Source organism: Neurospora tetrasperma, assembly GCF_000213175.1.
Source record: "Neurospora tetrasperma FGSC 2508 unplaced genomic scaffold NEUTE1scaffold_3, whole genome shotgun sequence".
In the NCBI taxonomy this organism is placed as follows: Eukaryota; Fungi; Ascomycota; class Sordariomycetes; order Sordariales; family Sordariaceae; genus Neurospora; species Neurospora tetrasperma.
Genome location: NW_009799101.1, coordinates 110,125 through 123,774, shown reverse-complemented (window position 1 = coordinate 123,774; position 13,650 = coordinate 110,125). Strand labels below are relative to the sequence as shown.

At 52.0% G+C, this 13,650-nt stretch overlaps 4 protein-coding genes across 4 annotated transcripts; 3 read left to right on the top strand and 1 right to left on the bottom strand.

Moving 5' to 3' along the window:
- Window positions 1-1,906: 1,906 nt before the first annotated feature.
- On the top strand, window positions 1,907-2,834 carry NEUTE1DRAFT_100197 (uncharacterized protein; the record flags this gene model as incomplete). Its single annotated transcript, XM_009852088.1, has 2 exons — window positions 1,907-1,995; window positions 2,636-2,834. 2 exons carry the CDS (start codon window positions 1,907-1,909, stop codon window positions 2,832-2,834), a joined length of 288 nt encoding a protein of 95 aa, XP_009850390.1.
- A 528-nt stretch (window positions 2,835-3,362) lies between these two features.
- Window positions 3,363-3,580, top strand: NEUTE1DRAFT_137086 (uncharacterized protein; the record flags this gene model as incomplete). The annotated part of the gene is made up of 2 exons (XM_009852087.1): window positions 3,363-3,517; window positions 3,565-3,580. The coding sequence occupies 2 exons, from the start codon at window positions 3,363-3,365 to the stop codon at window positions 3,578-3,580; spliced, it is 171 nt and encodes a 56-aa protein (XP_009850389.1).
- Window positions 3,581-5,523: 1,943 nt separating this feature from the next.
- Window positions 5,524-9,775, top strand: NEUTE1DRAFT_80722 (uncharacterized protein; the record flags this gene model as incomplete). The annotated part of the gene is made up of 3 exons (XM_009852086.1): window positions 5,524-5,791; window positions 5,992-9,276; window positions 9,334-9,775. The coding sequence occupies 3 exons, from the start codon at window positions 5,668-5,670 to the stop codon at window positions 9,417-9,419; spliced, it is 3,495 nt and encodes a 1,164-aa protein (XP_009850388.1).
- Window positions 9,776-10,835: 1,060 nt separating this feature from the next.
- Window positions 10,836-12,944, bottom strand: NEUTE1DRAFT_116751 (uncharacterized protein; the record flags this gene model as incomplete). Its single annotated transcript, XM_009852085.1, has 3 exons — window positions 10,836-11,535; window positions 11,622-11,790; window positions 11,882-12,944. 3 exons carry the CDS (start codon window positions 12,804-12,806, stop codon window positions 11,343-11,345), a joined length of 1,287 nt encoding a protein of 428 aa, XP_009850387.1.
- Window positions 12,945-13,650: the final 706 nt, after the last annotated feature.

The following is a 13,650-nucleotide window of genomic DNA, read 5'->3' as shown; positions in this document are numbered from 1 at the left end:
GGCCAGGCCTTCCTGGCTTTTCGAGCGCCATGTTACAATACCTAACGTCAGCCAGTAAGGTCTGGATGGAGTCCACGCAGCGAGGTTCGGTGGACAAATCCATGTTAAGCCGCGGATACCCCATGCTCCATAGCGTACCATCACTGCAGGTGGACGGATTCGGTTTCGGACTTGGGTATGCGAGGCAACCAGAAAACATAAGCAACCTAAGACAAGCGCGCGGACAGCGGAATGGGGGTTCTTCGCTTGGTAGAGGTAGGTAGGTACGATGTATTTGTAAACAGAAAAAGAGCTCCGGGTACAGTCCCTTCCGTTCGTGTTCAAAGTTCTCGTCTGCCTATCTGGTAGACGTGCTGAAAACATGAGCTGGGTCAGACAGGCGCCAAAACGGTAGTAACTGTTATCGTGACCGAAGAGCTACACGGCTCTGAACAGCTGCTCTTTTTCCTTGAACTGATCTGATAGCAATCCCAAGACTTGTGTCGCGGCTCTAGGTAGTGTACACTACCATAGCAAATGAGGCATCGCACAACAAATTGCGCCGCGTCCAAGCAACATGCTGTAAGCCGCCTACCGCGCGTGCGGAGCTTAGGGGTCAATTAGGGGTCAGGGCAGTTCCGGCGTGCATGTGCAGGGGACCAGCCGGCGAAAGGGCCCACCGCATGTCAATGTGTGAACCTCGGTGTTGGAGAAAAACGTAGTTTTGATATCTGAATGTTGTAAAGTTGATATCTACATTTAGTAGTAGTATGACTTGTGCACTGCAAGCGCGAGCTAGGTCCACTTCCGCGGACGTCAAAGCTTCTGGCACCAGCTCAGCATCGAGGGCCCGGCCACACCAAAGGTCCAGTTGCGATGGATCTGTCAAGTGTCAGTCGTTCAAAATACAAAGTCCCTTTCTTTGATGAATGGATACCCTCGCAACCGCGCAAGGATTTAATCGCAAGCTTCATTGCTTGTCCATCCCCAGTCCGCGATTATTGATGGTAGTGAGCTTGGTCCAGATGGAGCTTCAGTTGCCTGTAGTGTAGTGTAGAGGTAGTCACGGTTACTACAGTAAATGCGCTTCGGATTTCAACTGTGTGAGTTTCGACCACTGAAATATCCCACTGGTTTACACACTGTGTCTCTCAGACTGCCGCTTCATTGGCTTTGCAGTCAGCGGATCGATGTTCCTGGCCGCTTACAGAGCCCTGGATCCCTGATCACTCATGCTTCTCAGAACTCAGGGACTTGTTGTCAGGTTTCAACATAGCGTCAAGGTATAAATAGGACCTGAGCAGGATTGCCAGTCTCGAGAGAACACCGGATCTTTAAATCACGTGCTGTTGATAGGAGCAATGATAGCAGTTTGATGATAGGGAAGAAGCTCCTTATCTTCTCTGACTGTCTTTGCTTACATATACTATCTCAAGTGAATTGGTATTGTGTCCAGATCTGCTATGCACATTTTTCTAAATGGATGTCGAGATTGGTGCGGATTACGAACCATGGGTATAAGAATAAGCAAACCACAAAGAGGCATCAGAGGATAGTCTCTCTTGAGAGGCTAATAGGAGCTCCAAAACTTTCCAGTTTATCCTATAATCGAACAAACAAACCAGCATTTTACAATATTGTGTCCTACTGCCAATAAACAAGACATGATGGTCTCCCAAAGTCAACCCTATAGTGGCAACAGTCAAGCTCTCAATGGTATGTCCGGGCAAAACCCGCAGAAAATACGTGATTGGTGATAAGTAGCCGCAATAACCCCGTCTCGCCCTTTTTTTGGTTTCTCGGGCAAGCCCAAGGCATGAACCACACGGCACTAGCGTAGGTAGGTCGCGTTGGGTCTCGGGGTCTGTCTGACACCATCCATCTCGAGGGCTCATATCGATAGGACGCCCGCGGATGCCTGTATGCCATGCCCATGCCATGCGCTGCAATGCCCTGTTGGTGCCGATGGCTCCCACTTGGATCTGGCAGTGACTGTATGTACCAGACATGGTCAATGTGAGTGGAGGGCAGCATGTACAGTCAACCACGTCACCCTTGAGGAGGGTGAAAAATGATATCAGACCTGACATTTCTTGGGCAAAAGAAAGGCAACCGCGGAATGGGAAATGGCAATGCCATTGTACACTAAGGAACTGGTACATCAGAAAAGCTAGTAATTGAGCCTCTTCTCTGGGCCTCAGGGAGAGGCCATTGCCATTGAGGCCATTGAGGCCATCTCATCCACATCTCGGGCCTCATGCCGCTCCAAGTGGTGGCATGGCATGTCGCAGTGTAGAAGGAAGGCCGCATTTCTTTGTTCTTTTTGTGCCAAGTGCAAAGTCTCGATCCGAACCTGTGACCTAAGAAGGGCTGTGATTCGCAATTGAAATGAGCAGCTAAGCGAGTCGGGATGCCCAACAAAGGAAAACGGGCCATTGCGACGAAAATTTAAAGGATTCATCATGTATACCACTGCCCATAGTGGATACGGACTGTTGAGCTTGGTGATGGTATCTCCCAAAAGCAAAGTGAAGGTAACTTCTGATGAAAGACACGCATCGGAACCAAAAAGTATCAAGAGGCTGTGAACAAATGAATGTAGGAAGTGAACGAAAGGGAGAACATGCAGATAAGGTGCAGCAGGCTAGTACAAAAGCGGAAACGGCTGCGAAAAAACTGGTCAATCAGAGCGAGGCTTGTCCAACGCGGCCCAAGGTAGCATTGAAGCCGACGGGCAAGAACTGCTGCAGCAAAAAGAGTCCGAGGCAGAAGCATCAGATACCCTGTTCCTGACGATGGGGAGGAAATCTAGAAGATCATCAGTTGTGTCTGTCATCCACGTGTTGTGCTACTGATGTTTTGTGGTTGCTGTCGGGGCGAATCTGGAGGCTCAACTTGCCGGCCTGTTGCAGTCGCAGATCGGCCATCGAACATCCCGGCCTTGATCAGTCAGGTTAGAGTGGGTCCCAGATATCTATCTGATCATCCAAGAAGAAGAAAAGCACACGCGTATTTCGAAAAGTCAGGGTCGGCCGCGCAGCAGATGCTCCGGCTGACGACTGACTGCCGGTTGCGACTGTGCCAAACAAACTGTGGTCGGTACGGATGGTGTCGACCAGACTGAAGGATACCTAGTGAAATATGATGAGAGGGAGATGCATGGTTTCAAGAGGCGCAAATCACTAGGTAGCTACGTATGCAAGTTGTTTCTTTGGATGGACGACCATATAGCAATTGACCGCACCGAGTGGACGAACAGACAGTGATGTCATTTTCCATCTTCCCAGTCTGGTGCACACACATCATGACCATGCCGCGGACATAGTACATACATGAATCGTTTGCAATTGCCCCAGACAAGGAGGGCGGAAGTCTAAGAGGCCATGCCCGCCGTGCTCCAAGTTCGCTTGTTCAACGAAGTGGGAGATGCCGATGGCCTCTTTTGTTGTCTCAAGAACAACTTGTTGCAGATGCCTGGAACGTGGAGTGGCAGCAAGCCGAGTGACTCTCTTAGACGCTTGATTATCATCCCTCATTGGTCAGAGAATGACTGAATCGTTTCCATTGGCTGACCTCAATCGACAGGGTCCAGCTATCCTAAGCAGACTTGGCAAGACTTGCATAGTATGGTAGTATGGTAGCAGGTACGAAGACGGACGAGGGCCGCTGACGGTTCATCAACGGGGTCACCTGCGCAACTCTGGCGACCAAACCGGCCGGTAACAGGTGGATCGGCCTGTCACTTGCGCTATCCAGGTATTTCTCCGGTACCAGCGCAGGTAGGTCAGGGCGCCATGGTGTGTTGCAGTTTCACAGGGGTTTTTGCTCTAAAACGTGTGGTTCTGGTCGTGATGTGATGCTTTGGACAAGGAAGAGAACAAGGCGATGATGGCGGCCCGGCGGCGATATCATCAACGGGCGGCGACGGGAATGATAAGTGACGGTTAACAAGACCCTGTGATGCAATCAATATACACTATCATGTATACAAGTACAATACACATGTAATGAGTGCATTGGTGTTGACACGCATATAATCATCTACATATAACGAAACTGAAATGCAATCAATGGAAGTCTGCAACTTGGCCAGCCAAAGCCAGAAACAGAAGAGAACCTTCAACGAAGCAGATGCCGGTCTCATCATTTTAACATCCGAGGCGCTACGTCCATTTCCAAATCGTGACCGAAGCTGCTCTTGCCTTGTAGAGTGCAAGTTCCGTCGGGACAATGTGGAGGCCGGGGCGGGCGGGCGGCCTTGAAAATGCCCAGAAACAAGGGCGTGCAAGTGCGTTCAAGTGCTGGGTCTCGCCCTGAAGCCCACAACTTTGCCAAGGTCCATCCAACGTTTCCTGACCTGGGGAGTAGGTTCAGTTAGGTAGTGCCATCCATGCTCCAAGTGGCCCCACTACAGTACCCTCGAGTCACCATCGAGGATTCTCCACACAGTGACACACCTCGTTAGAGCCTCGATGTTCCTCTACACACTGCAGTTACGACCACGGCATAGTACCTACTACCCTATTACGCAGTACATACCTCTATGACGGGACAGGAACATGGAAGCCAGTACCTAACCTGGCTGGATAAAGGGTCTCCAATGACCTGTCATATCACGGCATTTATTTCATCCAGTCATCACAGCTTCCAAAGTGGAAGTCGTCAATGCCAGCCGAGCCGATGGAGATTTTTAGTAGAGGTACTGTAGTACTGTAGTTCACAGTGGGACACGGTCACAGTACTAAGCAGCACTGCACTCACTTTCACTTCACTCAGTAGGTGCACAGTGAACTGCGAACTGTTTTGTCCGTCCCCCTCCAGGCGTCCACTTTTGCCCCCCCGGTCCAGCATTTGGCCTTCTGCTTTCTGCCCCTTCCACGCCGCCCTCACCACGCCGTCCACGTCCGCCGTCTCTTTCCTTCCACTCGAGTCACAGTTCCGGTCGGGTTTTGCACGGCACAGCATTCGAAACAACCGATCAACAGAATTACACCTAACAATCAACAGGTTCGAACAGCAACAAAAATAATATCGAGCTACGGTGAAACAACTGAACAGACTAGGTAGATGTCTAGTAGAGACGGACTTTGGAGTTGACGCCAGCGAAATTGCCATCTGTCTGTTTTTGTTGTTGTTGTTGTTATTGCTGTTGTTGATGTCGTCGGAATCCCTAGCATGCTGCCGCTGATTCGGGGCGCTGTACTGTTATTCTCTCGGACCACCACTACCACCGCCGCCGCCACCACCACCACCATCAAGACGCCCACCTCAATCAATCCCCACCACAACCATCTCTACTACTAGCAACTCCCATCGTCGTCGTCAAAGCTACAGCCCGCGGTCAGATCTCCCAAATAACTGCCCACTTCAATCGGACGAGATTATTCTGCCGTACGATATCCAAATACCAGACGATTAGGTACCCATCGATCTCGCCTGTCATCGGCTATACGCTGCTGTATCTGTCGGGCGGTACCTGAACCAAAACAGCGTCCCCCAGCCCTCTTCTACAGCCGACTGAGCTTCGCTGCTCTTCCCTTTGACAACAACCCAAACAACAACCTAGCATTTGTCGCCTCGATTCTTTCCGTGCCACCCGCACAAAGCTTGTTTGATCCATCATACTACCAACAAGCTTTCAATTGATCCTGTATTGCCCTTTCCCCTTCTTCCTCTTTACCACACACAATGCCTCTCTCGAGCGACCCCGCCGGCAAGCTCGAGGTCGACACCAACATGTCCAACAACTCGACAACGTCGGCATCCCCGTCGCCGACCAGTGGGAAACCTCCCGTTGCTGGTGATGACCCTGGTATGCCCAATACATGCCCCTCTGCTGCTTTGCTGCTTTACTACTTTGCTTAGCACCCCTCCGCGGGATCGCCTTATCCATTGCTGCCCACTTCCATGCTTTCCTCGAGCCCTGTCAATGACCATCAATCGTCGCGTGGTCTTCCCATTCCTCTTGGACCTTGAGCTGCTTGGCTGACCATGAATGGCTGACTTTGAAAGCCGCGACCATCACAGTGAATACCCAAGTCCCCGCTGCTCCTGCCAACAACTTCCCTCCACCCAAGACAGACAAACCCCGGCCTCACGTCTGCGGAACATGCCAGCGGTCCTTTGCCCGTCTGGAACACCTCAAGCGCCATGAGCGATCCCATACCAAAGAAAAGCCCTTCGAGTGCCCAGATTGCGCAAGATGCTTTGCCCGCAGAGATCTGTTGTTGAGGCACCAGCAGAAGCTACATCAGACTACCACCCCATCGTCGCGTCCTCGCAATCGTCGCGAGAGCACGAGCGCGCCTATGGCCGGTGGTAACAACCGGGTCCGCAAGAATAGCGTCGCTGGCCCTGGCCCCAATGCTGCCGCCCAAGCAGCAGTCACTGCTGCCATGCGGCCTCGAGCAAACACCATTAGTCACGTCGACACTACGACAATGCAGTTGATCGCTGCGGCCAATGCTCAGGCGGCCAGGGCTATGCCACCACAACACAGCCGACATCCCAGCTTGGCTGGCTTCCCTCACCACAACTTTGATCATCACGCTTATACCGGCATGGCCAACGCCATGGTGCAGCGCGGGGTTCCTCACGGACTCCCCAAACTGGAGACTCATACCATGAACGGCATGGACTTCTCTACGGGCTTGAGGACAGCTCCCATCATGCCCTTCAACCCAGAGTTCGACTTCGGGGACCCCTCGATGCTGTTTAGCCCGGCCTCGACCATCAACCCCAATGCACTTCATTACAGTGATTCGCCGAACCTGATGGGCGTAGACCCCTTGTCTCCCTTTCCACACGGGCTTCCTGATATGACAGGCGGCCAGCATCTGGATGATAACTTTGACTGGCTACAAGGTTTTGACCAGCAAATGTCCTTCAACAACGATCTTCACGACCATGTCATTGACCGATCCTCGCCTTCGGCCATTAGCACTGCCAGCCAGAGCGGCATCAGCGACGTAATGGTGGATGGATCGAACCACCGCGCTCCCGCTGTGGAGACGAGCTCGATCTGGCAGGGCAGTATAATGGGGCCCCCGCAAATACCCAACTCGTTTTCTCTCGGCGACATGGGCAACACCGTATTCCCCGATCTCTTGACCGGGATCCCCCTTTCGCCGCAGCCCGCTCCATCCAGCAAGAATATGGGCGATGCCTACTTTTCGACACCACCGTCCTCAATGAACTCGCTAAGTCCCAACATATTCTCGGGCCTCAATGGTCAAAACATGAACAATGCACTGAACAATTTCGGTGCCGGCCCGGAGACGCCGTCGTCCATGAATGGTAGTACTCATGGCACCTTACCCGTCTCGACAATCACTGATTCAACAAGACATGCCATCCTAGGTGCCCTGACGGCCTCCCAGGCTTCCCAGTTCGGAGCTCGAAGATACTCGTACGCGACAACCAGCAGCTCCCCGTTGCCGACACAATCGCCGACGACAACCACCAGCACCGAGCTCCCCAACACCCTCCCGAACACCCACGATCTCCAACGATACGTCAGTGCTTATCTGCGATATTTCCACCCACATCTGCCGTTCCTCCACATACCGACACTCTCGTTCGACGTTCCCACGCTCCCGGTTAACGGACAGGATAACGGTATTGGCGGAAGCGGCTGCCTTCTCCTTTCAATGGCGGCGATCGGTGCCCTCTACGAGATGGAGCAGCAGATATCGATGGATTTGTTCGGTATGGCGAAAAAGATGATCCAATTATACCTTGATGAGAGAAGAAAAGCAAACGTTAGGAAGGCAGATTTCCGACGACCGTCCATGTCGGAGCATACGTTACAGCAGCAGGAAAACCCGGTAGAGACGCCCGTCTGGCTTGTTCAAGCCATGCTCCTCAACGTCATTTACGGCCACAATTGCGGCGACAAGCGTTCCGGCGAAATTGCGTCAACCCACGCTGCCGCGCTGGTAAGTCTGGCCCAAGGAGCTGAGCTGCTGAACCCGATCAGGATCGAGCCCAGCGTCGATATCGATACGATGGATATGGATGTAAGCTGGAACGCGGCAGAGGTGGAATGGCTCCGCTGGAAGTCCATGGAGGAGAGGAAGCGGACGCTCTATACCGTGTTTATTCTTTCTAGCCTCGTGGTATCCGCTTATAACCACACGCCAGCCTTGACCAACTCCGAAATCTTCCTCGACCTCCCATGTGATGAAGAGTTCTTTGCTGCGGATTCCAGTCAAATCTTTCATGCTCAGGGTGGCGTCGCGGCCGCAAACCATAACCGGATGATGTTTCACGAGGCCCTGGGGGCACTCCTCCAGAGACAGAAAGTGGCTTCAAGGTTGGCGGACGGCAACGATTTTTCCACCACTAACCTTCCGAAGCCAAGCACGTTTGGTTGTCTTATTCTTATCAATGCCCTGCACAACTACATCTGGGAAACTCGCCAACGCCACCACAACAAGGTTTGGACGAATGAAGAGACTGAAAAGATGCATCGACACATTGAGCCAGCTCTTCGCGCGTGGAAAGCCGTATGGGAGAGCAATTCCCACCATAGCCCAGAGCGTCCAAATCCGTTTGGTAAGGGGCCGCTTGCCGCTGATGCCATTCCGTTGCTTGATCTTGCCTACGTCCGTCTCTACGTTAACTTTTCTCGCGTCAAGGAGAAGTTTTGGCAGCGGGATTGGGATGGCATGGCAGAGGAGCTGGCTCGCGGCTCTGAGATAGTCCAACATGCAGAGCAGACCCCCATCGCTATCAATCTTGCACCAGAAGACGCGAATACCGCCAGGCCTGAAGCCTTTTCCAATCTGAACCTCGGCCAGTCGCCACTTGCTATTACGAACAACAGGTCCGATCCACGGAGAGAACGCCATCTCCGAAAGGCAGGTTTCATTGCGGCTGATTCGTTGCTCAATGCGGACAAGTTCAATGTAACGTTTGCCGATGCGACCGCTCGCGAGCTGCCTGTGCAGTCAGCCATCTGCACGTTTGATTGCGCACAGGTTCTGGCTGAGTGGGTTGCCACGCTGCAAGACCGCGTTGGGCGATACCTGGGGATTCTTGGTCGGGACGATGTCGACCTAAAAGAAGTGCCCGCGGTAGTTCTCCTGGAAGACGATGACATCAAGCTGTTGGGTAAGATTCAAGAGATAATCCAGCGGGCGGAGCTCAAGATGAATGCGGACCAGACGTCTCATGGTCTCAATGGCGATGGTCTCAACAATGTCAACAATGGTCAGCGGGATGATCATATGGGTTATGCGGCAAAGATTCTGCGGATCACGGCGTATCTCATTGACAAGGGCGCTGTGTGGCCGGGTAAGTTTTATTTCCCGCCAGACGCAATTGAGAAAGCAAACGCTAATCAACTCTTAGTAACCCGTCTGATCTCCTCTTGTCTCGAAACCCATGCGGATCACATGCGCGCGCGCGCTGAGAAGTCCGTTGCGGTCATGGAATAAACTGTTGACAATGACAACATCAGACACCGTTTGCTACATTTTCATATCTATCACGGCAAATACTGTTCCGGCATACATGCTCTCATGAGCGTCCACATCCAACTTTATCATTACGGGAGCAACTTTTATTACGTTTCAACAAGATTCGACGGTCAACAGGACAAATACGAGTCGACACTGGGAAACGATCTGGGAGGCCGGACAGGCTTAGGAAAGGGGCTTGTGGTCGAAATGGGTCATGGGGGATGGGGGATGGAACTGGGATTGTTGGGAGGCCACAAGGATGACATTGATGAAATCTTCAAGAGACATCTAATGTGGCAATGACGGCGTTTTTGGTTTGGTCATGTGGTTTTTCTGGTACTCTGGCTCTTTTCGGCTTAGGTTTCGTGTGCATTCTTGTACAGCCATTACTTGACGAGATACCGCGCGACAAGCGATCCGTGGGTTATGTTTATTATTTTGTCATTTTCAAGGATCAGGACTTTTTGAGAGCGGTGTGTTTTCCTCCTTTCTTTTATGTCCCTTTCTTTTGTCCATATCTTCTCTTTTTTTTTCTTGTTGTGAGATGAAGGACAATGCGTGGGCCTATCTGGTTCTGATAGGACGGCGAGAACATGGCGAGACAGACAGGCACTTTAGTGAGGCTGCTTTTGAACGGTTTTTGGGCGTGTTGAGCGAAGACGGGAAAAGGAGCTGAAAACCGAAAAGAGAGTTTAAACAGACAAGAGGAAGGAAAGAATGGGAAAAAAACAAAAATGACGAAAAACAAAAAAAGGCCATGTGGAGAAAAACGGAAAAAAAGGTCTTTTTTTTACCCTTATGGTTGACTTGGAACAGCACCAGATCGGATCGGGATCGAATGGTTCGAGAATGTGTTGAGTTATTCTTTGGAAACCTAGATTGCAAGTTCCACCACTTTCTTACGGTAACTTAGCAAGCAAGCAAAGTACAAAAGGGTTCGGTGTTGATCAGACTGTCCTGTCGGTTGGGGGGAAAATTGATAGGACGATCGTTCGCACTGATGGGAGGAGGGAGGATTGTGGACATGATGGATAGGTATCGATGAACATGGCAACTTTGATTGGTAGTGGGAAAGTTGGTAGGTAGTAAGTAGATGAAAATACGACTTTGATGTTTGGTTCTTTGTTTATGTGGTGCGGTTCCGGGCACTGCTGCTGTTGGGTGGTGATATGAGATGTTTCCGAATTTTGTCAAGATGAGGTGAGTAGACTATTTTCGAACCCTTCTTTCGTCGAGCGAGACATGTTGAACATATTTTGATATGATTGGCTAGCCGCAGGTGATCTCAACCAGCTTTCACCCTTCGAGCGCAGCTTCTGGGGCTGTTCATCTTCACGCCAATCAGACCATTCCTCGCAGGACACACAGGGAAACACCTCAATAGAGAAGCTCTGGATGTTTATGGTGGGTATCATTTTTTTGGTTCTTCTTTCATGCATGCATGCATGCCCTCCCTTCTATGATGCATCTCGACCTCTACACACACATACCCTCGCTCTATCCTCTTTGTCTATCTATAGCTCTAGTAAGTCTAATAGCTTCCAGATCTACCATACTTTGAACCAGACTCTCTCTCGTCTATCATTTGTTTGATGAAAAAATTCCAGGTACCTAGGTATCCAGGCCTTTCAAGGGTAACCGTTTGCGCCTTTTGACCGACCGAACCAATCAAAACGTGTGCAGATCCATCAATCGATCCATCAATCATGAAGAAGAGTTGAGATTTCTTATGTTTTCCCTTTCTTCCTGTCTTTCTCCCTTTTTTTCCAACATCGTTCTTCTGGTACCGGTCAGAGCTACCGAAGTAGGTAGCACTAAACCAGGGCAGCAGCCAGCACTCGAGTACCTAGGTAGGTAGGTAGCCTCCTCAGAGTGCCCCAGGAAGCAGAAAAGAACTGCTTACTGGGTGCTCTGAACGGTGTGCGCCCAAATAAGCGCGCCGGGGACCTGGGGGTCCGGAACGACCCACTTGCAGTGGGTGAAGTTGTACCACAGCTGGCCCATGAAGGAGCGGTCGTCGCGGTGGTAGAGGGGGCCGAGCATGGGGCGGATCGAGTTGGTGGCTTCTTCGGCGTAGTAGAAGGGGATGCGACTGTGCGGGATTTGAGGCGTTAGCGAGGGACATTGAGGGGATGGTTTTGAATGAGAAAATAGCAGGGGACATCTAAAAAAACTTACGGGAACAAGTGGTGGACGACGTGGTGGTCGATAATGTTGTGGAAGAGGTGCTTGCCAATGAAGCCGAAATCGCGGTCGACGGTGGCGAGAGCGCCCTTGACGAAGGTCCACGAGTCGGCGTCAAAGTGGTGGACTTCCTCGTGGGTGTGGTGGAGGTAAGTGATGGCGACTGTTTTGAGAGGGAGCGAGAATTAGCTGCTAATTCCACAAAGATCACAGGAACCACCAGACAGAGGCGAAAGGAGCGAGAGACAACTTACCCAACCAGTGGTGAACCCAGAAGTACTGCTGGAAGTACAGCAAACCAACCATCTGCCAGCCAACAACCTGCGCGGCCTGGTAGAGGATATAGCCCATGATCATGAGACCAAGATCGGACAGGGCAATGTAGATGGCCTCGGAGTTGCGGAACACAGCAGAGGAAGGCTCAAAGTGGCTAACCCTCAACCAGCCCATGCCGCCCTTGCCAGTCTCCCACTGCTTGCTGCCCTTACCGGCCGAGACGTTGAAGAGCAAGTACATCTGCCAGCCGGCCAGCTGGTGGGCGATGAGCTTGACGAGCTGGACAATGGGCACATCCTCAAACATCTCGGCCGTCTCCTTATCCATGTACAAGTTGGCCAGCTTCCTCTGGTTGCGGTCAGCCTCGGTGGCAGGCACAAACGCCATGTCCTTCTCCATGTGGCCGGTGAAGCGATGGTGGCGATGGTGGCTGAACTTCCAGCTGAAGTAAGGGACCAAGAGGAAGGAGTGGCCAATCCACCCCATCACGTTGTTGAACCACGTGTGCCTCGAGAAGGCGCCGTGGCCGCACTCGTGCGCCAGAATCCAGATGCCCGTGCAGACGAGACCCTGGAGGTAGCCGTACAGAGCCCAGGCGCCGTAGCGGAGCGGGGTGGAGGCGATCAGGGGGATGTACTGCCAGGCGAGGTAGCCGAGGCCAAAGGCCATGGCGAAGTCGCGGATGAAGTAGGCCATGGAGATCCAGACGCGCGGGCGGAAGCAGTGGTCGGGGATGGCGTCGCGGATGGTCTTGATGTCGGGGTATTCGATGGGCTCGGCCGACCTTTGGCTAGAAGAAGAGGAGGAGGGAGGAGCAGCAGCAGAGACGGCGTCAACGCCGGTGCTGACAACCTCGGGCTCGGTGGCGGCCGCGGCCTTGTGGCTGCGGGTAGTGACCGTCATGTTTGTTGGGTGTGGTGATATTTCTTGAGGATATCCAAGAAGTGAAGAAAGAGGGTAGGAAGAGGAGGGTAGAGGTAGTGTGGAAGAAGACCTGAGGTTCAACTCACACTCGACACACCTCTTTCAGAAAAAGAAATTGGTGATGGGAGGAAAACGAAGAGGCTCGGGAGAAAAGAAAGAAGAAAAAAAGGAAGAGGGAGTTGGGGACGGAACGGCCAAAAGGGTGGTGGATGGGATGGGATGGGGAAAAAAAAAGTTATGGGGTCTCCTTCTATCTGCGTGAGCTAGTCTATCTAATCAGCACGCAAGCTGCGTCCTAGTGTAATGGGCCTTGTCCAGACAACAGGCATTGCGCTAGCTCCTTTTTCCCTCTTTTTTGTACCATCTTCAACCCTGCACGGCCCCGATATCGTTCGGCGCTCCTTTTTTTTCCCGTCTCCTTTTTTTGTCCCATGTGCGCATTCGTTGAAGTGTTTCTTGCCCTCTCTTCCTTCTTCATTGGTGATTTTTCTAATTTATTTTTTTTGCTTTATTTATTTTATCTCTTGGTCTCCATACCTGGGGTCCTTGGCTTGACCTTCCCCTCACTCGCAAGGGGGGGTAACATAGGTGGCTCCTCAGGGGCCCCCCCCCCCCCAGGCCCAGGGACAGTTTGGGAGACGGTATCCACAAGGCGAAAATGCTTAGCGCGGTTTATCTTTGACACTGACCAACCGTCACCAGCGAAAGCGAAACGAGCGGGTTCGGGCAGGAGGATCCAGATTCGGGAGAGGACGGGCTGGAGCGAGGAGAGGGGTGAGCGGTTTGAAGTTCGACTGGGGAGGCGACCAATGGCGAAAACAAA